General features: G+C 52.5%; 2 protein-coding genes and 1 long non-coding RNA gene across 3 annotated transcripts; all 3 read left to right on the plus strand.

The window, feature by feature from the left end:
- The first annotated feature begins 943 nt into the window (after positions 1-943).
- On the plus strand, positions 944-13,481 carry LOC135979495 (maestro heat-like repeat-containing protein family member 1). The gene is made up of 8 exons (XM_065579825.1): positions 944-989; positions 10,117-10,199; positions 11,345-11,425; positions 11,850-11,916; positions 12,053-12,166; positions 12,698-12,771; positions 13,050-13,172; positions 13,437-13,481. The coding sequence occupies exons 1-8, from the start codon at positions 944-946 to the stop codon at positions 13,479-13,481; spliced, it is 633 nt and encodes a 210-aa protein (XP_065435897.1).
- A 2,728-nt stretch (positions 13,482-16,209) lies between these two features.
- On the plus strand, positions 16,210-21,638 carry LOC135979496 (maestro heat-like repeat-containing protein family member 1). Its single transcript, XM_065579827.1, has 8 exons — positions 16,210-16,388; positions 16,855-16,904; positions 17,245-17,352; positions 17,505-17,621; positions 17,829-18,011; positions 18,716-18,862; positions 20,857-20,936; positions 21,422-21,638. Exons 1-8 carry the CDS (start codon positions 16,247-16,249, stop codon positions 21,636-21,638), a joined length of 1,044 nt encoding a protein of 347 aa, XP_065435899.1. The 5' UTR covers positions 16,210-16,246.
- Positions 21,639-22,297: 659 nt separating this feature from the next.
- LOC135979497 (uncharacterized) lies at positions 22,298-23,738 on the plus strand. The gene is made up of 3 exons (XR_010596794.1): positions 22,298-22,395; positions 22,892-23,246; positions 23,653-23,738. It is a non-coding gene; the product is annotated as an uncharacterized LOC135979497 (long non-coding RNA).
- Positions 23,739-25,000: the final 1,262 nt, after the last annotated feature.

The raw sequence follows: 25,000 nt of genomic DNA on the forward strand, positions 1-25,000 counted from the left end.
ACTTTTTCTCAACTACACACATTCTTCTCTAAAGTTTTAAGGACACAAGCAGAAGGTTTTCTTGCAAAGAGGGGCTGGTAGAGCCCACTTTACAGGCTAGATTTATTGATCTAACACATCCCTACATTCATTTTGGAATATCCAACATAAATAACATCCTCACCTTCTCCTACAGGGCCAGATCTTTCCTAAAACGTTTCTCTTTATAACATTTCTTTTATTGAGATAAAGGATTAGATCTATAATAAACTGGCAGCTTATAGAAGAGGAAGTGTTCTGCTGTGGATAAAACACTCTTTTGGTTGGTTTGACTCTTGACCCAAGCGGTCTGTTATAGCAATTAAACTTCTCTTAAATATTTTGTGCAAAGCACAAATGCCAATAATCAACACATATATTAAATATAGCACAGAAAGAAACTAGTATAAAAGTTAAAGCAGATTAAAATGAGCACAGCTGCCTTTTAAAGTTTGTACAGACACTCTTGGGGGACATAAACAGTTTTGTGGTCAAGGAGATGTTATTTTCCGGACATTTGCATGTTTCTGGATGACAGAAAGCTGAAGACTTCTGCAATGTCTTTGATTAGCGTGAACATTTTATAACCTAGCTAACTAAAACTGGGCTACTGTTCTATTTTCAAGCCTCCTGGTGACAATATACTTATAGTTATGTTTGAATGTTCAGTAAAGGCACAAACATGTTTATAATGACCTAACATTATAAAACGAAGTGATAATAATGCTATTCATAAAATTTTACATCAATATTGAGGTCTCACCACCTCATAGCGGTCTTGTCTCTCCAGCCAGGTAGGCAGCAAAAGAACTACGCCTGGGTCCCTTTGGTCCACCTAGAACCGTGTATGAGTATGGTGGGGTCTGTGTCATGGGAAGGAAGCCCCAGGGACTCATTCATGTTGGTTCTTGTCTTAGGAGCCGATATGGATCTTTACGACCACCTCCGCCGACTGCTGGTCCGGTCTGGAGGTGAGTAGGAATTCTCCCCAGAAATGGACCCTCCTCTCCCCCCATTGCTGTCCTGTCCAGAGTTACCTGCAGGGGACCACTGGGAATCTGCATGGAATCTCCATGTGCTTGGGGAGTCAGGGTCTCCTGATGGAGGAGGTTTGTTTTCTCCAAGGTTCCTTGCAGCATTTTAGCGTTATTTAAACCCCCAGACATTTCTAGCCCTTCTGGACTGGCAGGGAATTCTCTGGTGGGACCCCAATGCAGCACTGCCATCCCGGCCTTGTCTGCACTCTCCTTGTCTCCTGAGGGAGATCTGTTATTAACTAGAGAAGCGGGGACAAGCAGAGCTGGGGAAGTCCGAGCCTCTTGGGCTAAAATCTCTAATGGAATCCTGCTGGTTAGGGAAAAATTTGGGGCAGATTCTCCTCAAATTTCCCCCTGGCCCCTATTGTCCCTCCCCATGTTATCTCAGCTCCCTACCTGTGGGGTGAGGTGTTTGTCAAATGCCTTGGCGATGGGTGTGCAATATAAATGCTCTGGGCTGTGACTGGTGGAAGTCCCTCTCCAGAGGTGCCCTGCAGTGTGATTAGTTCCCCACACATATGTATTGTCTACCTCACCCCCCTGGGATTTCTATCAGTGACCAGGAAAGGAGGAAATGACCCCTACCCCTTTGCATTTATCCACAGCCACAGACCAGGGGAAGGAGGATACAGCAACAACTGGGTGTTGCAGCTCTTCCCTGTCTGGGCCTGCTTCAGGTAAGTAGGAAACAGGGGTACCGACTCCTCAGATTCACCCCTTTTCCTGCGTAACCTTCTGTAACCTTCATGTTGAAATGTTTCCAATTCATAGTAAGTTGTTACAGATAAGGCTGCAACAAAACCCAGGTTCAAGCCACTAGGTCAGTTACAGAAAATGTATTTAGGCGACACTATGAATGATAAAACCAAACTTCATTCCAAAATAAAACGATTAGTTAAGCAAACAGGTGCGCATTTACCACCTACACTGTCAACACTAACTGTTGTATTGTGGATCAATGCGGGATCAGTCCACTGACAACAGCGTGAAGTACAGCCTTAGAACCCTGGGACATAACGGTACCGTTGGGGCATTAATTGGAGCGCTCACCGAATTAACAAAACAACTCCCAGGAGAAGCCATTCTCATACTATTGAACGTGCAACTGCCCCTTACACTAATTATATTTCCATCGCCTCCTTATTGACTCTTTACATTACACGTGGTGTACATTAACATCTGCACCAATATCCTTCCCATACTATATTAGTATAGATAACATTTTAATAAAACAGTCACAATTCTCAAAAACACTCATTAAAAGCCCTGCTTAAGCCAGTTATAACCAAAACCTAACAGTAGCATAATCCCGGGCCATGTCCTTGCTAACTCTTACTTTCCCATAACAGGATCTCCAACTTATGGCTAACTTTCCTCACACTAACAACTTCAGTTTTCTAAACTCTTCTACACTTAAGCTAACTTAGGCCCCAGACCTATTTTCTACTTATTTCTTAACCTAAACCATCCCATAGGTAGGCCAAATTCACAGCCATGAAAAAGTCATGGACCATGAAATCAGACCTCCCCCATGAAATCTAGCTATTGGGGAAGGGCAGGCTACTGCCATGCCCCTGACTCCAGCTGCTAGTCCCCTCTGGGCTGGGGAGGGACGGAACTGGCACTTCCCCTGCACAGCCGCCCTCGCCGGGGAGATCAGACCCCCCTCCGGGTACATACCCCGGTTGCTCGGAAGGCAGCGCAGAAGTGAGGGTTGCAATCCCACAACCCCCCTACAACAGTTTTGCGACTCCTCCGCAACTCCCTTTTGGGGCAGAACCCCCACTACAACATTGTGACATTTCAGATGTAAACATCTGAAAACCTGAAATTGGGTTTCAAATCCTATGGCCACGAAATTGATCAGAATGGACCGTACATTTGGTAGGGCGCTACCTATAGGCTATACCTGCTCTTTGCCAACTCCCTCCAGTGGGTCGGCCCCCTCCTTCCCATTACTGAGGTTCTGCTTGTGCCTGGCATTCGACTTTTCCAGAGGCCTTGTGGTCTGCACTGCCTGAATGAGGAGGGCTCTTGGAGTCTCCATCTCCCTGCGGTTCTCCCTCCCCAAGCACTGCACGCGCTAGATTTCTAAATCCTCAAAGCTGTGTTTGCTGCAAACTAGTCCCCACCCCCTGCACTGCTGAGACCCCATTGTGTACTGTGTGGAAGTCGGGGGCTGTGATTGTTGGCCCCAACCTGTGACAGTGAGAAGGAGAGCTGGGGTGGCTTTGCCTCTGTTTAGAGAATCGCTCCTTTCTGGGTCACACAGGTGTTCTCTGTAACTGAGAAAGTTCTTTGGTGACCCAGGTGTGACTGTATTTGTTACTCAGTGAAATCAGGTTCATTGAAGTGTCACAAGAGGACTGGAACCTGCTGCTTTGGGTACAGAAAACTACCTTCCCCTCAGCACTATCATTCACATCATTCCCCTGGCGGTTCAACCAGAGACCTTTAATGGAGAAATTTAACCCTTCTCTTCTATTGACAGACACAGCAGTGCAGGAGACTGCAGTGTCAGCCAGAGATGGCAACCCACCTGTCACAGAGTCTCCTGGTCCAGGTAGGCAGAAAGCGGCATGATACACAGCCAGAATTCCTTTCCAAGGCCAAAGTTGCTGTTCATCTGCACTGTCTTTTACAGAATCAACATAATGTTTAGTATCGGGGGCAGCCATGTTAGTCTGTATCCACAAAAACAACAAGGAGTCCGGTGACACCGTAAAGACTAACAGATTTATTTAGGCATAAGCTTTCGTGGGTAAAAAAACACTTCTTCAGATGCCCAGAGTGAAAATTACAGATGCAGGCATTATATAATGACACATAAACTAACATAATGTTTAGTTCTAGCTTGTGCAAAGAGTATACTTCCCATGGGATCCTTCGGGGTGAACAGTGCTATATTAATGCAGGGTGCTATATTAGAGAATCACAACAGTTATTATGAGAGTAAACGTCTCATTAGCCTCAAAATTCAGAAGGATGTCCACAACTTTAAACTAGCTTTGACGGGGACAGGTGAGCAAAGCCCACAGGTAAGTGGAGAACATGGAGACCTGGGAGATGGGTCGGAAATAGGAGGGAGCGTGGGCTATAATGGCAGAGAGAAAGGAGGGTCAGGGCAAAACTGGGAGGCAAGATCAAATCAGTATCTTAGATGCCTATCTACAAATGCGAGAAGTATGGCTAACAAGCAGGAAGAACGGGAAGTGCTAATAAATAAATACAACTATGACATTGTTGGCATCACCGAAACTTGGTGGGATAATACACATGATTGGAATGTTGGTATGGATGGGTACAGCTTGCTCAGGAAGGATAGACAGGGGAAGGAAGGGGGAAAAGGGAGGAGGTGTTGCCTTGTATATTAAAAATGTACACACTTGGACTGAGGTGGAGACGGACATAGGAGACAGAAGTGTTGAGAGTCTCTGGGTTAGGCTAAAAGGGGTAAAAAACATGGGTGATGTCATCCTAGGGGTCTACTACCGGCCACCTAACCAGGTGGAAGAGGTGGATGTGGCTTTTTTTAAACAACTAACAAAATCATCCAAAGCCCAAGATCTTCAACTATCCAGATATATGTTGGGAAATTAACACAACAGGGCACAGACTATCTAATAAGTTCTTGGACTGCATTGCAGTCAACTTTTTATTTTGGAAGGTTGAAAAAGCTACCGGGGGGAAGCTGTTCTAGATTTGATTTTAACAAATAGGGAGGAACTCGTTGAGAATTTGAAAGTGGAAGGTAGCTTGGGTGAAAGTGATCATGAAATCATAGAGTTCACAATTCAAAGGAAGGGTAGAAGGGACTACAGCAAAATAGAGACAATGGATTTCAGGAAGGCGGATTTTGGTAAGCTCAGAGAGCTGATAGGTAAGGACCCATGGGAATCAAGACTGAGGGGAAAAATGATCGAGGAGAGTTGGCAGTTTTTCAAAGGGACACTATTAAGGGCCCAAAAGCAAGCTATTCCTCAGGGTAGGAAAGATAGAAAATGTGGCAAAAGACCACCTTGGCTTAACCACGAGATCTTGCATGATCTAAAAAATAAAAAGGAGTCATATAAAAAATGGAAGCTAGGACAAAGTACAAAGGATGAATATAGGCAAACAACACAGGAATGTAGGGGCAAGATTAGAAAGGCAAAGGCACAAAATGAGCTCAAACTAGCTATGGGAATAAAGGGAAACAAGAAGACTTTTTATCAATATATTAGAAGCAAGAGGAAGACCAAAGACAGGGGAGGCCCTCTGCTCAGTGAGGAGGGAGAAACAGTAACAGGAAACTTGGAAATGGCAGAGATGCTTAATGACTTCTTTGTTTCGGTCTTCACCGAGAAGTCTGAAGGAATGCCTAACATAGTGAATGCTAATGGGAAGAGGGTAGATTTAGAAGATAAAATAAAAAAAGAACAAGTTAAAAATCTCTTAGAAAAGTTAGATGCCTGCAAGTCACCAGGGCCTGATGAAATGCATCCTAGAATACTCAAGGAGGTAACAGCGGAGGTATCTGAGCCTCTAGCTATTATCTTTGGAAAATCATGGGAGACAGGAGAGATTCCAGAAGACTGGAAAAGGGCAAACATAGTGCCCATCTACAAAAAGGGAAATAAAAACAACCCAAGAAACTACAGACCAGTTAGTTTAACTTCTGTGGAGTCATAGAATATCAGGGTTGGAAGGGACCTCAGGAGATCATCTAGTCCAACCCCCTGCTCAAAGGGGGACAACTCCCCAGACAGTTTTTTTTTTAAACTCTAGTTCCCTAAATGGCCCCCTCAAGGATTAAACTCACAACCGTGGGTTTAGCAGGCCAATGCTCAAACCACTGAGGGAGGTATCCCTGTGCCAGGGAAAATAATGGAGCAAGTAATTAAGGAAATCATCTGCAAACACTTGGAAGGTGGTAAGGTGATAGGGAATAGCCAGCATGGATTTATAAAGAACAAATCATTTCAAAGCAATCTGATAGCTTTCTTTGATAGGATGACGAGTCTTGTGAATAAGGGAGAAGCGGTGGATGTGGTATACCTAGACTTTAGTAAGGCATTTGATACGGTCTCGCATGATATTCTTATCGATAAACTAGGCAAATATAACTTAGATGGGGCTACTATAAGGTGGGGGTATAACTGGCTGGATAACCGTACTCAGAGGGTAGTTATTAATGATTCCCAATCCTGCTGGAAAGGTATAACGAGTGGGGTTCCGCAGGGGTCTGTTTTGGGACCGGCTCTGTTCAATATCTTCATCAACGACTTAGATATTGGCATAGAAAGTACGCTTATTAAGTTTGCAGATGATACCAAACTGGGAGGGATTGCAACTGCTTTGGAGGATAGGGTCAAAATTCAAAATGATCTGGACAAGTTGGAGAAATGGTCTGAGGTAAACAGGATGAAGTTTAATAAAGACAAATGCAAAGTACTTCACTTAGGAAGGAACAATCAGTTTCATACATACAGAATGGGAAGAGACTGTCTAGGAAGGAGTATGGCAGAAAGGGATCTAGGGGCTATAGTGGACCACAAGCTAAATATGAGTCTACAATGTGATGCTTTTGCAAAAAAAACAAACATGATTCTGGGATGCATTAATAGGTGTGTTGTGAGCAAGACACGAGAAGTCATTCTTCCGCTCTACTCTGTGCTGGTTAGGCCCCAATTGGAGTATTGTGTCCAGTTCTGGGCACCGCATTTCAAGAAAGATGTGGAGAAATTGGAGAGGGTCCAGAGAAGAGCAACAAGAATGATTAAAGGCCTAGAGAACATGACCTATGAAGGAAGGCTGAAAGAATTGGGTTTGTTTAGTTTGGAAAAGAGAAGACTGAGAAGGGACATGATAGCAGTCTTCAGGTATCTAAAAGGGTGTCATAAGGAGGTGGGAGAAAACTTGTTCATCTTAGCCTCTAAGGATAGAACAAGAAGTAATGGGCTTAAACTGCAGCAAGGGAGGTTTAGGTTGGACATTAGGAAAAAGTTCCTAACTGTCAGGGTGGTTAAACACTGGAATAAATTGCCTAGGGAGGTTGTGGAATCTCCATCTCTGGAGATATTTAAAAGTAGGTTAGATAAATGTCTATCAGGGATGATCTAGTCAGTATTTGGTTCTGCCATGAGGGCAGGGGACTGGACTCGATGACCTCTCGAGGTCCCTTCCAGTCCTAGAGTCTATGAATCTATCAAAAACTGCTTATTAACTCGTGTGCACGGTTGCAGCAATTAGCTAAGCAGTTGCAGTGACTGCTTGTGCAAACGATCATTGTGATCTGTAACTGGCTGACTGTGAGCTAAGCGACCACGGCTGTGGTTGGAACTGTGGGTGCTACGGAGCACACACATTCCATTCCTGGAAACAGACACCAATGCATTTTTCGTCACTGAGATGCCCACGTTTTTCATATGTATATTACAAATGGCTTTGTGAGTCATGATCAGATTCTGTCTCAAGCACTGCTGGTTTGGTGGCTGTGCAGTGAGGTGGGCCAGAATAGGTAACTTCTTGGTCAGAACATACCTCATAAACTCAAATACCTCATGGAACCAAATGCTGTAGGTGATAGAGCCGCCTTGCTGAATCCCAAGGAAGAGGAGAGGTACCACAAAGATTTTATCCCCAAGGAAGGGGGATCCCACATTTCAGTGCTGCAGCTCTGTACAGCTACCTCCATCCGAGCCTTGCAATGTCTCTGTCTCCTTGGGGTTCTCCATCTCATGTGTTACGTCCTTCTGGCTGAGGGGGACTCAATGGAATCCCCTTCAAATCCCCTAGTCAAGCAGAGAGCCTCCCCATGTAAATGGAAGTTCCCCCCACCTGGAGCAATTCCAGCCATCTTGGGAGCCGCAGACCAGCACAGAGAATTGAGCCTGGGTCTCATTCCACATGGCAATGCAGGGCACCGGGCACCAGAGCACTGGCTTGGCCTCCCAAGAGTGAGGTGTGAATGTTCTGAGGTCTGTGCAGTAGAAGAGAAACTCCTGTGATCTGTTTACATTGGTTCTTGTCTAGGAGTCAATCTGGGGTTTTTGGACCGTCTCTGCCAAAGACTGATTCAGACTATTGGTGAGTAGGAATTCTGCCCAGAAGCATCCCCCACGATACAGATTTACCCCAGTTCCTCTCTGATTCCTATTGCCCTTACATAGAATCAGTCCCATGACACCTCACCCCACCACTGCCCTTCTGAATTACAGGATGGACACCTTTCCAAATGGACAGGACAAATCTGGACTCCAGCCAGCCAGGCCCCACTGACTCTTCTGTCCCAGGTAGGAGTCAACAGCCTTTCGCTGTGACAAATCACCACATGTCTATTTCTGTCCCATCAGGAAGTTCCATCCCAGTGCACACGGGATCATTCAGTGCCTCAGTTTTCCTAGCTTCATAATGGGGCTAACAAGACTGACAATCTTCACTGGGGTCTGGAAGGTGTGGGTAATGTTTGTAAAGGGACTGGAAGAGGAAATGCCCAATCTCAATGTTAAGTAACATGACACTGTCTGGGCAGTGATTGGTGGAAATCCCTCGCCAGGGGTTCCATAAGGTGCAGACAGTTCCCACACAGTTGTATGTCCCTGTCGCCCCCAGGGCATTCTATTAGTGACCTTGATTGTGGGAAATTAACCCAGCATCTGCCTGTATCCACAGACACAGAGGAGCAGAAGGCGGCCCAAAAACAAGACCCGGCGCCACAAACCCTGGCTGCAGGAATGGGCAGCCACTGCAGCACTTTCTGTGCTGAACCTCCTGATCCAGGTAGGCCCATGCCCAGTATTGAGTGCCAGGAATAAAGCCGGGGAAAGTAGCCACAGTGACAGCCAAACCCCAGTGCTGAGAGGGCAAGAAGAGACTCCACCCAGGCTCTGTGCCCTGCTCTGCACATGCCCATAAGCCACTGCCCTCTGCTCCACCTTACACGCCAGCCTCCGTGCCATCCCAGGCTGGGCTAAAGCCCTGCTGCCATAGGGCAGCACTGGAATCATCACTGGGCAGCCTGGGTGCCAGTAAAGGGGGAACTGACCCACCAGGCAGCTCCCTCTACCAGCTCAGCTCCCCAGTGGCTCTTCATAAGAATATAAGAATGGCCATGCTGGGTCAGACCAATGGTCCATCTAGCCCGGTACCCTGTCTTCTGACAGTGGTCAATGCCAGGTGCTTCAGAGGAATGAACAGAACAGAGCAATTATCAAGGGATCCATCATCCCCTGTCATCCAGTTCCAACTTCTGGCCATCAGAGGTTTAGGGACACCCAGAGCATGGGATTGCATCTCTGACCATCTTGGCTAATAGCCATTAATGGACCTATCCTCCTTGAATTTATCTAGTTCTTTTTAAACCCAATTATACTTTTGGCCTTCACAACATCCCCTGGCAATGAGTTCCATAGGTTGATTGTGCATTGTGTGAAGAAATACTTCCCTTTGTTTGTTTTAAATCCACTGCCTATTAATTTCATTGGCTGACCCCTGGTTCATGTGTTCTGTCAAGGGGTAAATAACACTTCCCTAGTCATTTTATGATATTATCGATCTTATTATCTATCCCTTTCCTAATGATTCCCAACATTCTGTTAGCTCTTTTGACTGCCGCTGCACATTGAGTGGATGTTTACGGAGAGCTATCCGCAATGACTCCAAGATCTCGTTCTTGAGTGGTAACAGCTAATTTAGACCCCGTCATTTTGTATGTGGGATTATGTTTTCCAATGTGCATTACTTTGCACTCATCGACACTGAATTTCATCTGCCATTTTGTTGCCCAGTCATCCAGTTTAGTGAGATCTCTTTGTAACTCTTTCCAGTTTACCTGGGACTTAACAATGGTGAGTAATTTTGTATCATCCACCTATTTTGCCACCTCCTTATTTTACCCCTGAACAGCAAAGGCCCCAGTACAGATTTTTGGGGACCCCACTATTTACCTCCTTGTGAAAACCGAAAATGTATTCTTACCCTGTCTTTTAACCAGCTACAGTCCATGAGAGGACCTTCCCTCTAATCCCATGGCTGCTTACTTTGCTTAAGAGCAACCTTAGTTTCCTGCTGTTCATTTTAGGCACCAAGCAAAAGGCCTATTTGTCACCCAGGGGACAGCTCGCCCCAATCAGCGAGGAGGAGGAAACGCCAAGGAAGACCAGCGTGAGTGAGGAGAGAGCGGGAAATCCACAGCACACTGGGGAAGTGCCCATGGCACAGATGGTACAAGGTTCCCTCCATCACCAACTCAGCCTGGACTCCCGCCCCCTACTGCCTTTCCCACGACACACTGACCCTCTAAGACTCTGACTCCCTTTCCTCATCTCTTGCTCCCAGATTCACTGCCATTCTCTGGCCCTAGAGAACATGCTCTGACCCCCCCTGGCCAGGGCAGGTGTTGCAGACGGGAGGAGAGAGGCGACTCCATTCCCAGCACCTGCCCCTGCTTTCTTTCTTCTTTGCTGGCTGGTCAGCAATGGGCTGCATTAGGGAACCAGGGAGAGAAATAATCCTGAGCTTCACCTCTCCCCAGAGTGTCCCGCGCACTCACCTCTCCCTGGGCCCGGGGCAGGGTTAGCTGTTAGCCCAGTTACACCTGTGGAGAGCAAGGCTCCGGGAGGGGAAGTGGCTGGCCCAAGGCCAGAAAGCAGGAGTGTACATCCCTGGTACACTCTGGAAGTGACCATTGTAGGAGGTGAGCAGGCAGAGACAATGGGCCAGATCCTTGGCCCCTGGTAAGGCCGCATGAAGGGACATTAAGCTCTCCCTTCCAAGCTCCCGCGTGCTTTCCTCAGCCCAGCACGGGGGCAGGGAGGAGCCCTTGGATGCTGTCTCCCCATCCCTGACCTGTCTGCGTGGGTCTCTAGACTGTCAGCCCTTCAGGACAGACATTGTCTCTGTCTGCGTTGTGCTGCACCCAGTGCAACAGGGCCTGATCCTGACTGGAGCCTGTGGGCGCTGCCATAACATCAGTAGTGATAAGTAATCAGGGCAGGCCCCGCTCTTCCAAACCGGGCCCCGCCATCCCTGCCATCCTCTCAGCACACACCACCCCAGCTGGCGCCCGGTACAACTATCCTGTTGAACCAACCCTAAGTGATACTAGGCTAGTGCAAACCAAGGGGTCAAATGCCCCTCCCAGAGAAGGGAGAGCCCGGCACCAGCTGGAAGCTGTTCTCCACCAGGCCATAACTTTATTCCTTCCAAGTCTGGGTAGTGGTAACCCAGCTGCTGATGGAGACTCTACACATTGGGGCTTGTCTGCCTGACACGTCATCGCCATGCCCTGCGTCTTTTTTCTTGCACAGGGCCTTGCTTGCGTGAGGGACATGGATGAGGCTGCCCTGAGGAAGGACATTGGCACCCTCTTCCCAGCACTCCACTCCATGGTAAGAGATGCTGGGATCACTCAGGCAAAATCCCGGGGCCTGTTGGCTTAAACTGGGTAGGCTGTGGGAAGAGCTGTCCCTGCCTCATCCTGTTCCCATTGGGGGATGGATCCTAGAGAACTCTCCTTTGGTTTCTTTTCCTCCCACTCACCCCACCCCCTTTGACCGGGAACATCAGCATCCCGCACCTTGTTCCAACGCTCCACATCTTCGGTTCCTGACCCGTCAAACTCTGCTTCTACATGAGCCATGGCCCCCGAAGCCTCGGCGTCACTCATAGACTGATCCAGCTTGCTGGCCTGTTCTTTAGATGGGAATTAGAATCTGCCTCTCCACCCTCACCCCTTCACTCTGCCATCCGAGGGCTTGGCCTGAGAGACACTTGATCTAGTTTGCCTTTGCTGGTGTTGCTTTCTTCCCCTAGGTGTGTCATCTCCCCAGAGAGGCCCTGGAGGAGCGGAGAGAGGCCCTGGACTCTCTGATCCATCTGGGTAAGAAACCCATTCACCTTTCCCAGAGAAGGAGATTTCCCAGAGCCTGCGGAATTTCAGAGCCCAGGCATAGAACTGTATTCCCTTCCCCTTTATGATTCACTCACCCCAGTCTGATTCACTCCTCTTCCTGCAGCTCGCTTGTTCCTGGTGGAGCTGCTTGTGTTCCTGTTCAGGAGGCTGAACAAGGACGAGGAAGAGGAGACCTGTGCCAGTCTCTTCATTCTGGACCGGATAGTCCAATCCAACAGTAAGTGACCCCACAGCGAGGCCTTGTCTTTTGATGTCTTATGGCCTCTTGTGCAGTTAGCAGCGCTTAGCACTGGGCCTCATGGGGGTCATTCATACCTGTCTGCAGTAGATAATCCAAGTCCTGCAGCCAGGGCCGTAGCAACAAAGAACGTGGCCCCCTCCGAACGGTGGCCCCCTCCGAACAGATGTCCGGGCGGAGCCCCTTACAATGCAGAAACTGGAATGTGGTATTTATTTTGCCACTTTTAGGGGCCCCCTTCCTTGCAGGGCCCCCTCCGGTCGGAGGGTACGGAGAGCGCTCGCTACGCCTCTGCCTGCAGCCCCTCAGCCGATGCTGCGGCAATGAGAGAGGACAGTCACTGCTGCAACTGCAAGCGTGGGCAGATGCAGCTGGTTACCCATGGGGGTAACCTGCCAGGAGGGTCATGTAGGGACATTGAGGTTGCTCTAAGGTTCCTGAGATCTCAGGTCCCTGCACACCCCAGTTTAACATCAACCCTGCCGAGCCGTGTGTCTGTGTCTCTTACAGTTTCCGAAATGACGCACAATACCGAGAAGCTGTTCATAGCCCTGGGTCCACTCCTGCAGAGCACAAGCATACGGGTGAGTCTGGAACCATGGCCAACGCGGCCAAAGCTAGTGAATGTCTGCCTGCCAGTGCAGAGCCTGCCGGGACCCTGTGCATCGAAACACATGACCCATCAGTGCTCCATAGTGTAGGGCAGAAGGTGGGGGAGAGAATCCCTGCAGGGCTCCGGCTGCATTGTCATCTCTGGGCTGCCTAGCAGTATTTCACCAAAGGATCCCAGCCTGGACTGGGAGGGGACAAGGTCCCTCCACACTGTGTGCAAATCATTTCTGTTTCTCTCTGGGTCTGGCAGGTCAGAGAAGCCCTTGCTTATTTTATAAGGACAATGGGGGCGCATGGGCTCTTGGAGAAATCTGCCTCAAGACCCTTAATTGACTTCTTGGTGCGTCAGTGCACCCTGACCCTCGACAGCACGGTAAGAATCTGCAGAGACCTTGGTGACGGGAGTCCGTGAACAGGGCAGAACATGGGGTCAAGGGATAGGGAAGGGGGGAAGTTGCAGATGGGGATGGGCAGGTGATGGGCAGCAAATAGGACTTGGGAAGCAGATGGAACTGGGGACGGCACCCTCCGTCTACTGATGGAAGATGATGACAAATAGAAGACAGTGTTTTTTCCTCCCAGCCCATTCTCTCTGATCCCTCTCCCAGTTGCTATCCGGGCTCTGTCCCTCGCGCAGGGAGGGCAGGACCCCTGGTTTCCTCCTTCTCTCGTCTCACTGTGATCATCCACCTTAGGAGACTAAGCCATGATGGATCTGGTTTTCACCAGGCAGAGGGGTGGAGCCTAGAACTGGCTCCACACAGACCCTGGGCTGGTTATGGCACAGTCACAGCCAGGGTTCCGCCTTTTCTCTTCAAGCCCCATTTTCACCCCCTGCCATGCCCACTAGAGTTACCGTGCCACGAAGTTCTCCACCGAATCTAAATCTCCCTGGTGTCTCCCTTACTTCTCACCATCAGGAGGAAGCAGACGGGAGGCGCACTATGGAGCTCGAGGTCCGCCAGCTCTGCTCCAGCACCCTGCAGTCCCTGGCTGACTCCCCCAGAATGGCCAATGTAAGTGACCCTGCCCCTCTCCAGTGGACACAGGCCTCTCTGGGTCTGAGCTTTTCGATGAGACAGGCCCCAACCAGACTTATTTATCTGAGCCTCCCCGCTCCAGAACATCATGGGGTTGGTTAAAATGGACCCCGGATCCGAGCTAGACCTGGGTCTTTGGAACAGGGAACACTCACCGGCTGAGTGCCCCTGCACGCCAGCGTTTGGTGTCAAAGGGGCTTTTCCGCTCGAGTATCCCCTGTGGTCAGTCATGCTGGTTCTGCAGCTTCCATAGCTCAGTCCCTCTTCATTGGTTCTTCTGTTAACTTTTCCCTGGCTGTTACAGGCTGGGGTCTATACAGCCCATCACATTCTTGTTTTGCAAAAGCCAACCCTAGCCCAGGAGTTCCTGCCTCTCACCCACACTACCCTGGTGCCTACAGGAGAGTCCACTGAGCTGGGAGACACTACATCCAAATCTCATCTCTGCTGGCTATTGCTTAGGTTTCCACACACTGCACAGACCTGATTACTGATCCAGGCGTCAGAACGCAAGCCTAAGCAGTCAAGTATTAGCCAGCCCCCTCCACACACTGAACAAATTAACAGCGAGGTTGCGCACGGTCACTTCAGGCAGAGCTGAGACTAGAAGCCACATTTCTAATAAGGCAGACCCAAGTATTGTGCACTCAGCTACACTGTCTTTCAGATTGAGCATGCCCAATATATGTGCTTTAGTTACTACAGGTGGGGATAGACCCCTGGGGATTCCTGATCTCCACTCTTCTACAGTCTAGCAAAGAGTTGTGTAACCCTCTGGCACAGTGTGTATTAAGTCCCCCTCTTGTCCACACAGCAGACAGCAATTGCGTCTGTGCTTCAAGTGGCGCAGGTCTGTGTGGGGATGTGAAGGGCAGAGCTCAAACCTCCCTGAGCGCCTGTCATGGTTTCACTTGATAGTATTGGGTTTCCTAGTCTCCTCTTTATTTATCAAGCTGGTGTATTGCGCTCCTGCCGTGAGAACACAGCCTTTCCCAGTGGGACTGGAGTTAGGAAATACTGTGCTGTCAATGACGATGCTACACTCAACAAAAGGCGGGGGGTCAGTCATGTGTCACGTGATTTGGTGCTGGAGGCAGACACTGATAGGTGTGAAGGGGGAGGGAGTGGGGATCGCTGCATGGTTCAGGCTGGGTAGAGAGGTCTGGCTGGCGGTGGCGAGGCCAGGGGTCCTGTCTAGCGTAGGAAAGAGAGAGCTGGTGCAGGAAGAGGATATTTCCCTACTGAGATGGCTTTTCTCTGCTCTGCAGGTTTTATGGCCTGGGCTGCTCCTTCAACTGAGCCCAGCAGCCCATGGGCCAGCCCTGCCTCTCCTCCTGCAGACCTCGGTCGGGGTGGTAAAGAGGATGCAGGAGGAAGGCAGGCTGCCCTTGGCCAGGAGGTGCGGCAAGGCGAACAGAGGTGAGTCCCAGTATTTTATCCACCCGCTCTTAGTCCTTCTGTAGCGAGAGGCGTCTGCCCCCAGGTGGGGTGGGGATCAGCTCTTGGCTCTGGTTCCGGCTCACTGCAAGGACACAGCCAGCCGTCAAGGGCGCAGGCAGAGCTCAGAGCCGAATGCAAAAGATCCCTCCAGAGCCTGATGGGATGCCCCCCCTTTCTGTTCACAGGGTGTCGGTCAAGCAGCAAGTCCACTCTACCCCAGGAGCTGCTGGCTCGGCTGCTGGTGAGTAACCCGCAGCCAGGAGGTTCCTTATGCTCAGTGGGAAGGGGCCGCTCCTGGAGCTGGCATGCAGTGTGTGGTGGCTCTTCTCCCCGAAGCCCCCAGAGGAGCTGGCTCGTCACATTCCTCGCGTTCATTGCACATCGACCCAGCGCCTCTCGGCATTTAACAGAACCAGCGAGCTCTCTGAGCCAGCCACCTTCCTGGCTCCCCTGATCCTGGGGCTGGACCGGGTCCCCCAGCACCAGTTAGTGCAGCCCTCGGACGGCTCCAATAGAAGCCAGCTGGAATGAGCCCTTAGGGACTGTTGTGCAGGCCCCCTCCTGCCCCCTGGCCTCCAGCATCCTCCCTTACAAAGGGGCAGCTGGGGATTCCCTTTATGGCCCAGCTGCCTCTTTCAGGCTGCTTCAAGCTCCCTTTGTGCTGCTCTAACCTAGGCCAAGGATCTGACCCAGCAGCTGCCTGACGGCCTCTGGATAATCCTGTCTCCCTTCATCTGAGCTAGAGCCAGCCCAGGAGTGAGAGGATGGAAGGAGCCAATAGCTGGTCCATGGAGTGTCCCTGATCAACTGAAATATCCATCTCAATCCTGTCCTGGTTGTTAGCTGCACCTCCCTGCTGTCTCCTTCCCTCCATCACTGAGCTCTCCCCCTGCACCTGTAGGGAGCTCCCTTCTCACACTGCCTCGCAAGGGAGGGGTACAGCCACCTCTGCCTCTTTGTCCGCCAGATGCTCGGTGCGTCTTCGTTTATGACGGTGCAGGTCAGAAGGGCAGCCATGTTCCTCCTCTTCGAGCTGATGAGCATGTTCCAGGCCGGGTCGGGCCGGTTCTGGAATAACTACAAGACGGAAATGCTCCTCTACGTGGAAGGTGAGGAGGGAGTGTCTCCCCTTGCAGAAGCAAAGGGAGGGGACACCGTGATGCTGGGCTCAGAGAGGGAGAGGCCAGGGCCTCCCTCTGAATCCAGCATAATATGATGCTGTGACCTTGGAATCAGAGAGGATCACGTCAGGATCGTATCCCTTGGTTCATCTAGCTCAGCCCCCCATGCCTAGACAGGAAGGATCCTTTCCAGGACCGTATCTAACCTTCATTCGACATCTCACACCCTAGGGAAGGATCTTGGCAAGCAGAACTCCTGGGTATTTCACATCAAGGGGTTTGGGTCTGAGGAGCATTGTTGTCCATCAGCAATTTGCAAAGAGCCATGGGTCCCCTCGGGGCCCGTGAGTCGGCAGCTCCTCCCCACCCCCTGCCAAACAAGAGCCAAGTTGAAGGCTGCTCCTCAGTAGAAGGGTCTAAACACAAAGGAAACTGACCTGCCCATCTCTTCCAGATCACAAGACCTGCTTCTGCCAGAGGGAGTGGGAGCAGCAGCTGCTGCAGGTAAGGGTCAGAGAAATGGAGGGCTGGAAAGGAACTCAAGAGGTCATCTAGTCCAGCCCCCGCCCCTCCCCCTCCCCCCCACGCTGAGGCAGGATTAAGAGGCCCCTCAGCAGCACTACATTGTGGGACAGAGGAAGCAGCTGAGTCCAGCAGATGCAATTGGAAAAGCACCAGGGGCAGCTCACAAGGATTCACAAACATTAGGAGAGATGTGGGGGGTGACAGTGCACGCTCCGTCTTCCCCTCCCCTCCCAGCTGTGGTAGGTTCCTAGCTGGAGCTATTGAAAGGACCAGTTTCTTGCCCCCTCTCGGTTCTAACTGGCTCTTCTTTCCCTGGCAGTTCCTGGAAGACCTTCTCTTTTTCATCTCGGACCACACCTGGCTGGGTTGTTTCATCACTAGTATCAGGCGCCAGCTGGCCTACGGTGATAAGCGGCCCGGTGACAAGGTCAGTGACCTGGAAGGAATTGGGGTTCAGTGCCTAGTTCAGAACAGCAGTCGCTAACCAGGGGCAGCTTGGGGTCAGTGAAACAGACAACTATACCCAGTGGGCTCTGTGCATGCCCCAATGCATCCAGCATGATGGTGTCTCTTTCACAGAGCTTTCTCTACAAGTGCTGGGGCACCGTGATGATGTTTTTTCCAGCAGAGAGCATCAAGCCCCAGCTATGGCTTCTGGTGGAGATGGTCGATTTCCGAGAAGAAGAGGAAAGAGAGGTGAGGTCTTTGCTCCTCCACTGTCAAGTGATCCCTCATTCTTTGTCAATCCCCTGATGCTACATGTGTATGTTCTGCCTTGGACAAGGTCCAGTGGATTGAAAAGATCTTCCTTATATCCATGCCCATGGCAATGACTTTGAAAGCCCATCTTGGCCCCTTGGCTTGTTGCTCAGCATTCCCAACCTCCATCTTTCTGTCTCTCAGGGATTCGCCCGAGCGCTTGGGCTGTGTGCCAGGCAACAGCTAGACGAGATTTTCGCCATCCTGGAGCACTGGGAAGAGTTTGTCAGCAGGGTGCAGCTCCAGCCTTCTGCCGGTGGCTCTCTGGAGGTACGGTCCCAACTAGCATCTCTGTTCTTTCAGCCATCCCTTCACCAGCCTTTGCAGGTAAAGGGACCTGCCAGAGAGGACCCTGCTTCCCAGAAGCCTGTTCAGCGAAGAGCTGAATTTCCAAGCAGTGGCTCAGCCTCCGTGCAGGGAGCCCTTTCCTTACTCCTCCGTGGAGTTGCAATCACAGCACAATGGGGTGGATCCAGGGGGGAAGGTGGGTCCTGTTGTCTAAGCTCTCCAGGGTATCTCCTGGGGAGCTCAGACATGCTCCATGCAGCCCCATAAACAAGGCTCAGAGAGGGCCCAAAAGACACTGCCAAGCCATCAGCTCCAGCTGACACATTTCTAGCAGAACAGACCCTTGGTCTTCCCCTGAACTGGGCTATTTCACAGACCTTCCTGGCAGACTCACCAGGGCTGGCATGTCTGACATTAACCTGCATCCCCCCTTCCCCCGCACCACCACCACCACCTCCCCAGTAACTCTCTGGGCCAGTGCAATCCACTGTAGTCCCAGTGACATCTCTGGAGCTAGGCTGAATTAAAGCAGCTGCTAGTGCGTCCCCTTCGGCTGCCGGGTCACCTCAACCACCCAATCCTGGGGAGCTGGGAAGGGCCTCGGAGTCCAGGCAATTCAGCTCAGCAGAGTAGCCTTTGGTTGCTAAGCCGGCTGGGTGAAAAATCCTCCCCTGGCCCCATTTGTAAGTTAGGAGCAGCTGGAGGCCATCCCTTCTCCTCCCTCTTTCCTTTGCAATTCTCAGGAGCCAGCTTCCATCGAGCAGTTGAGAAGCCTCCTGCTCCTCACCTATGGGCACGTGGTCCACTCAGGCCCCACGGATCTCATCCTAGAGACCATAGGCTTCAATATCCTGGCTCCCATGCGACAACATTATTTTCTGAGCCCACACGTAAGTCAGAGCCCTCCCCGACCGCCCACACAGCACCTACCCGGGCTATGCACAGCAGCACAGAGCTATGTCTTTGCATAAACTCAGCTCAGAGGGCTGGCCCTTTGCCCCAGGAGGGACAGGAGACATGGGAACAGCACCATTCTCTGTGACTGCCCCATCTCAGTTAGCTTCTCTGATTCCAGGCCCATAGAAGCTAATGGAAGGACTCCTATCTGGGCCTTGTTAGAGTGTAACTGAGCATCACTTGGTGCTATTGTCCCAGAGACGACTGTACCCTGTTTGGTACCTCTAGGCTTGTGCTGCACTCACGGATCAGAAGATAAAGATTTAGGGCCTTTTTCCCCACACACTGCCGTCAATGGTGTAGCTGGACACAAAAGGCGCACAGGGGGATTCAGGCCCCTAGCCCGGTTGACAGGCTCTGGTGCTGAAGGGGGATTTTTGAGATAACTCTAGGTTGTTTTCTTGCCATCGGAGGTTTGAGGCCAACGTTCAGTCCTACGCTGGTTACGATGCCCCTGTGCGCGTCCCAGCGAAAAGGAGAGGGGATGCTACTATGGTTTAACTGAATGTTCTCTTTGGAGAACAGATGCCTTGGTAGGGAGAGCCCAGCCAACTGCAGAGAGCAGCAGATTCCTGTCCCAGATCGGACAATTACGACCTGATTGTCAGGGAAGCTGAGCAGTCCCAGGGCCCACTGACAGCTCTGGGAACTGCAAGTGCTCAGCACCTCTGGGAATCAGCCCATTCCTTGCATTCATCTCCAGAGATATTCCCCTAGGCCAGGGGTTCTCAAACTGGGGGTCGGGACCCCTCCAGGGGTCACGAGGTCATTACATGGGGGGGTCGCAAGTTGTTAACCTCCACCTCAAACCCCAATTGCCTCCAGCACTTATAATGGTGTTAAATATATTAGAGAGGGTGTTTAATTTATTAGGGGGGTCACACCCAGAGGCTTGCTGTGTGAAAGGGGTCATCAGTAAAAATAGTTGGAGACCCACAGCCCTAGGGAATGCAAAGCTGTTCCACTCGGCAAGCCAGGTCCTTTCCCTTAGGGCATGAGGGCAATCCCGCCTAGGACAGCAGCTCCCTTGTAGAGACTTGCCCTGTAGCCTTGTGTCTCAGCTCTCTATTGCCTGTGGCTGTTTCCTCATTGTTCTCTCCCCATCCTGCCTGTGAGCCCAGGATCCACTGGTGAGATCTGCTTTTCTGAGAAGCCTCGCGCTGGTGGGTGAAGCTGTCACCCAAGTGAGCAGGATTCCCTTGGTGAGCCAGGACACATACACCGTGCTGTCCCCCCTGCTGGTGAGTGAGCACGCTTGGGTCCTGGGAGGGGTCCCTAGGGCAGATGCATGTGCCACAGTCTCTAGCGTTTAAAGGCCATGTGCTGTGTTTGCGACCCGGTGCCCAGGGTTCTACATTGTGCACTGCAAACCCAGTGCTGATGCCAGATTCTTCTGGTGCGATTCCAGCCCAAGGAATTAAATGACACTATTTTCCATTAGCGGATTCATGCTGCTTACACCTGGGACCATTCCCCATCCCACCTCTCAGGGATCTGCCTGGCAGCCAGAAAGCACCCTGGGGGTTAACTCCAAGGGTTTTCACTCCGGGACATGATCCTGAGGAGTTAACAGGCGCAGCCCTCCCTTGGTTTGCAGGAAAATATTTGACCTCAGCTGTTCAGGACTCTAATGCTCCCCGTCACAAAATCGCCTCTGCCCAGATCCCCCTTCCCTGCTCCGTGGCAGATGCTGAAGTTTCCAGATGTGCCGTCAGGAATGGCGAAATAGGGGCTCTGGTGAATGTCTCCTGCATTCTGGCCACATGGCCGCTCCCAGGCCAGCTTCCCAGCTCCGTGCCCCAGTGCACTGCACGCTGGGGCTGAGGGTCGGTGGGGGCGTCAAACTGCGTTTGGAGATTCCAGATCTTGCTGAGGAACCGGGCTCCCCCAAATTCTTTTACCTTTGACTCTCTGCTTTGTGCTGCAGGAGATGCTCAGAGGCAAGGACCGGGCCCGTCTGCAGAGCCCCGATCACCAGCATGCCCTGCTGGCCATCTCATACATAGGGTACGTCCATGGGGCCTGACTCAGCTGCGGAGCCCAGCAGCCGGGGAGGGGCAGATGGAGGGAGAAGAAGTGGGGGAGGGAGGAGCTGCAATAAGAACCGGAGGATATTTCTCCCTGGTGGCTCACTAACGGGCCATACCCTCCTCGGCCTCCGGGTCTCTTTATCCAGCCCCCATCTCTGGGTCTTGCCTGGGAAGAGGGAGCCCCTCCCGTCAGCATGAAGTGCTGTGAATGGGTGCAGCCGCAGAGCAGGGCCCAGGATCAGCCCCGGAGAGCAGCTTCCCCAGCAGAGCCCCTGCTGGGCCCAGGGGGCAAAGGCATCTCCAGACAGGACCATTCCCTAGGCGGTGGCTCTGCTGGAGATGCCCCCTGGAGCTCTGCTGCTAAGGGAGGGAGCTGTCCCTCGAGCCATCAAACTCAACCTGACTCATGCCAGGACCTGTCTCCGGTCTAATAGCCCCGTCTGCTCCGTTCCTTCCAATCAGGAAATTTGAGCCTCGCCTGTCTAAGGAACAGGAGGATGAGACCATCGGGACTTGTATCACCAGCGCCATGATTCAGCGCCCAGCCCTGGCGAAGCTGAGAGGGACTGAGGTGGCAAAAAGCTCCGCTCTCCGGGCAGAGGTTAGTGAGGCATGGACAAAGCTGCAGCTTCCACGTGCCTCCTTGGCTGGGAAACTCAGCCACCCCCCTGCTGAGTAGCTGGACCCTGGCCCGATGCAGAGAGCTGCGTGTCCAGCCAAATCCAGCCCCTCGGTTTATTTTCCAAAGGGCTGGTGACAAGTGGCTACGCAGTTAACTCTGCAGTGGGGTTGGCAGGGAGAACAGCTGTAGAGGTGAGTGTCTGTGAGACTGTATAGAATTACCCTGGATTCTTGGCACAGGGAGCTAGAAGCTACCCCCGTTCACACCAGCTGAGGCTCTGGCCCAGAGCGTTAAATAGCATTTGGTGCAGAGGGAGCAAAGCATGGATTCGGGACAGCCACACGGCCAGGCCATGACTCGCCCTGCCACAGAAACAGAGATTGGCTGGAGCGGGATGAACAGCTCAGCCCTTGGGGAGCCAGCGGGGTGTTGGGGGGCAGCTGGGGCCCCTCCAGAGCGGGAGGGAGGAGGCCTTCCCTCCAGAGCCCAGCTCAGTACATGTGTTGGGGAGCCCAGGTGGGAGGAAGGATTCTTTGGGGAAGGGCAGCCCGTGGTCCAGGTGAGACCCATGTCTATATGCAGGGGGATCAGTATCACCTGGGTAAAGGGACCCCGAATACCAACAGCACCTGGCTCCAGATGGGGGGATCCACTCGTCCCCCTTCCTCGTGCACCCCACCTCCCTTGTTATTTACTTCCCTGCTTCTCTCTGCTCCAGTCTCTCCAAGAACTGCCCTGGGAGGGCCTGGATCTTGTGCTGCAGACATTCCTGGAGCAGCACCTGACCCCCACCACGCTACTGCATCTCTTTCTGGTATGATAGGGCGGGGGGAGGGGCCCATTCGCACTGGCCATCTGGGGATGGGCCGGCTGGTCAGGTTCTACCCGAACCACAAGAGGGAAGGCTCCAGTTGATCCCGAGGGGGCTGAGCAGGCCTCCCAGCTGCTATGAACTAGCCAGTCCCCCTGGGGCATACACCCAACCCTGGGATCCAGCAAGACAATCCTAGTCCTGCTCCAGGGGTGTCACTTTGGCCTCCTACATTTGGCCTGGAGCCCCTGTTCCCCTGAAGGAAACAGCCCCGAGACCCTACAGGATCAATGGGGAGAATCCTCAAAGCGCTGAGCCCAAGACCCTCAGACCTGTGCCAACGTCCCCCAGACAGGAGAGGAGCGCTGAGTTCCAGTGTCCGGAAGTGGAGGAGAAGAGGTTAAATGCTCCATGTCCTCTCCCTGCTGGGACAGGAAGCAGGTTCTGGAGGTCGCCCCGGCATTGCTGCCGCTCACACGACTTTCTCCCTACTCCCCAGCACTTGCAGCCGTGGATCTGCTCTCCCCGGGCCCAGGAGAGGAGCCGAGCTGTGAGAGCCAGCGCCCGGCTCTTCATGTTCTACCGCTTCAAAGCCATCACTGAGGTGAGCAGCGCAGACCCTGCTGCCCCCCCACCCCCCCCAGCACTCACGGGAAGTGGGGGGAATACAGACAGAGCTGGGCTCGTCCCGACCTATGCCCTCAATTTCTGTTTGGTGGCCCATTAGGACCTGAAACCCATGGTAGAGCAGGGCTACATGGCCGGGCTGCTGACAAGCCAGGCCTTCGATGCTCAGGAGGCCACCAGATACTGGGCATCTCAGGCTCTCTACTGGCTCTTCACGCCTTGCAAAGGTAAGATAGAGCGGAAGCAGTCGCCACTTCTCAGCCTTCACAGCCCCGGCTGTTACCTAGCGAGCAGGGCTGCAGAGAGAACATGGCGCCTTCATCGCAGCCCTGACCAAAGGGACACAGAGCAGAGGTGGGTTGGTACCTCCCGGGCTGACCTGACATCTGCCCTTCACCAGGTGCCTGGGACCATCTGGGACCTCCCCTGATCCCACCCCAGCCCCAACACACCTTCTATATCAGGGTGAAGAGTGGGCAGTTGGCCCAGAAGCCAGCTGAGAGCTCACCCTAGCTGGTCGTTCCCAGCTGCGGCTGGAGTCTGGCTCTTTGGCACCTCTGATCTGGCTCGAAGGGGAGGGGGAAGAATCCGGCCCTGAGAGCTCTGCCTGAGCACTGCTGGTTTCTTGTGCAGCTGTCGTGTACACCAAGACAGGGGCAGTGGTGAGCGTGCTGAGCAAGACACAGAAGGATGCCAGCTGCAGAGAGAACCCTGTCCATGTTGCTATGGTGAGTAAAAGACTGTGGCTGGAGAGACAGACACACACATGGGAAAGGGGGGTTATTGGCTCCTTCCCTCGATGAGGAGCCGGCAGATGGAAATTCCTGGGTATGGGCTCCAGTGCCCACTCACATAGCCCTGGGCACAGGCTGCCAGTGCCTCTGTCCCCGTTCCCCGAAGAGCAAACCCACCTCCCCGGGCCGGGGCTCGCTGCTCACACTCGGCCTGTGCCTTTCCCTGCAGCTCATCGCGAAGCACCTGCAATCGAGTGACCTCATGCCCTTCAGCTTCACCCTGCTGGTGGGCCTGCTGGAGAAGGAGGAGTGTGCAGACCAGCTGGCGGGCGTCATGGAGGCGGTGCTGAGAGAGCAAGAATCAGAGCTGCAGGGCCAAGTAATGGCTGGGCATTGGAGGCACCATGCTGACATCTCGGGCAGCTCCATCTTGCCCCGTGCCTAGAATTCCTGGGGCACGAGGGAGGATGTGGAGGGGAGACATCCCTTCTCACCATCATTGATCAATGGGACCCATCCATGCCCTATCTGCAAGGGGGCCGCTGGGCACGGCCCTGTAATGGTTTTCAGGCTTTGATCCCAGGAGTCTGGCTTGCCCAGCTCACTCCCTGGGAAATGTGCCCTATCTCCAGACCCATCCCCCAGCTGGAGGAACAGAGCCTGCGGTGGGGTCCCCCGTGTCCACTGACTCTTTGCCCAGTGGGCATGGACTGACGTACAGGATGGAAATGCATCCCAGACGCTTAGACCCCACTCTGGTGCTGAAGCAGCCCAGGCATGTTGTCACAAGGGGAGGTACAGCCGGGATATCCGGGGGTGGGGTGTCACTGGGCAGCGGGATTTGGACCCTTAGTTCTACGGTGCTGGATCACGGGTGGGGGTTTCAAGGTACCGAACCCAGAACCCCCCTCGGCTCAGTCACTCGCTAGGAGAGTTTATCCATGGCCTCCGCCGGGCCATGTGACCGCTGCCTTGTTTCTGAGCCTGCCCAGTTCCTCCTGGCCCTTGCCTTCCACCCACCCACAGCGGGGGTAGGGTCTCAGTCCCTGCTTTGCCTCTGCAGGTGCAGGATCTCCAGGCGGCTCTTTCCTACACACTGAGCCCACCCCGGGGGGGGCGGCTGAGTGAGGGGACGAGAGACATTCTCCACCTACTGGCCAGACAACACACCAAGGCCGCGGTCAGCATCCTCCTGAAGATGCCCTGGCCTTACAAACGGTGAGCGCCAGCCCCAGGGAAAGGATAGA

The sequence above is a fragment of the Chrysemys picta genome, unplaced genomic scaffold, assembly GCF_011386835.1.
Source record: "Chrysemys picta bellii isolate R12L10 unplaced genomic scaffold, ASM1138683v2 scaf916, whole genome shotgun sequence".
NCBI lineage: Eukaryota > Metazoa > Chordata > Testudines > Emydidae > Chrysemys > Chrysemys picta.

Coding starts and splice junctions, on each gene's coding strand:
- LOC135979496 (XM_065579827.1), top strand. CDS start 16,247: ATGCTCGGTGCGTCTTCGTTTATGACGGTGCAGGTCAGAAGGGCAGCC. Junction 16,389..16,854: donor AATGCTCCTCTACGTGGAAG/GTGAGGAGGGAG, acceptor CATCTCTTCCAG/ATCACAAGACCTGCTTCTGC. Junction 18,012..18,715: donor CCCTTCACCAGCCTTTGCAG/GTAAAGGGACCT, acceptor TGCAATTCTCAG/GAGCCAGCTTCCATCGAGCA.
- LOC135979495 (XM_065579825.1), top strand. CDS start 944: ATGGATCTTTACGACCACCTCCGCCGACTGCTGGTCCGGTCTGGAG. Junction 11,426..11,849: donor TCCCAGCACTCCACTCCATG/GTAAGAGATGCT, acceptor TTCTTCCCCTAG/GTGTGTCATCTCCCCAGAGA. Junction 12,772..13,049: donor TGCAGAGCACAAGCATACGG/GTGAGTCTGGAA, acceptor TGGGTCTGGCAG/GTCAGAGAAGCCCTTGCTTA.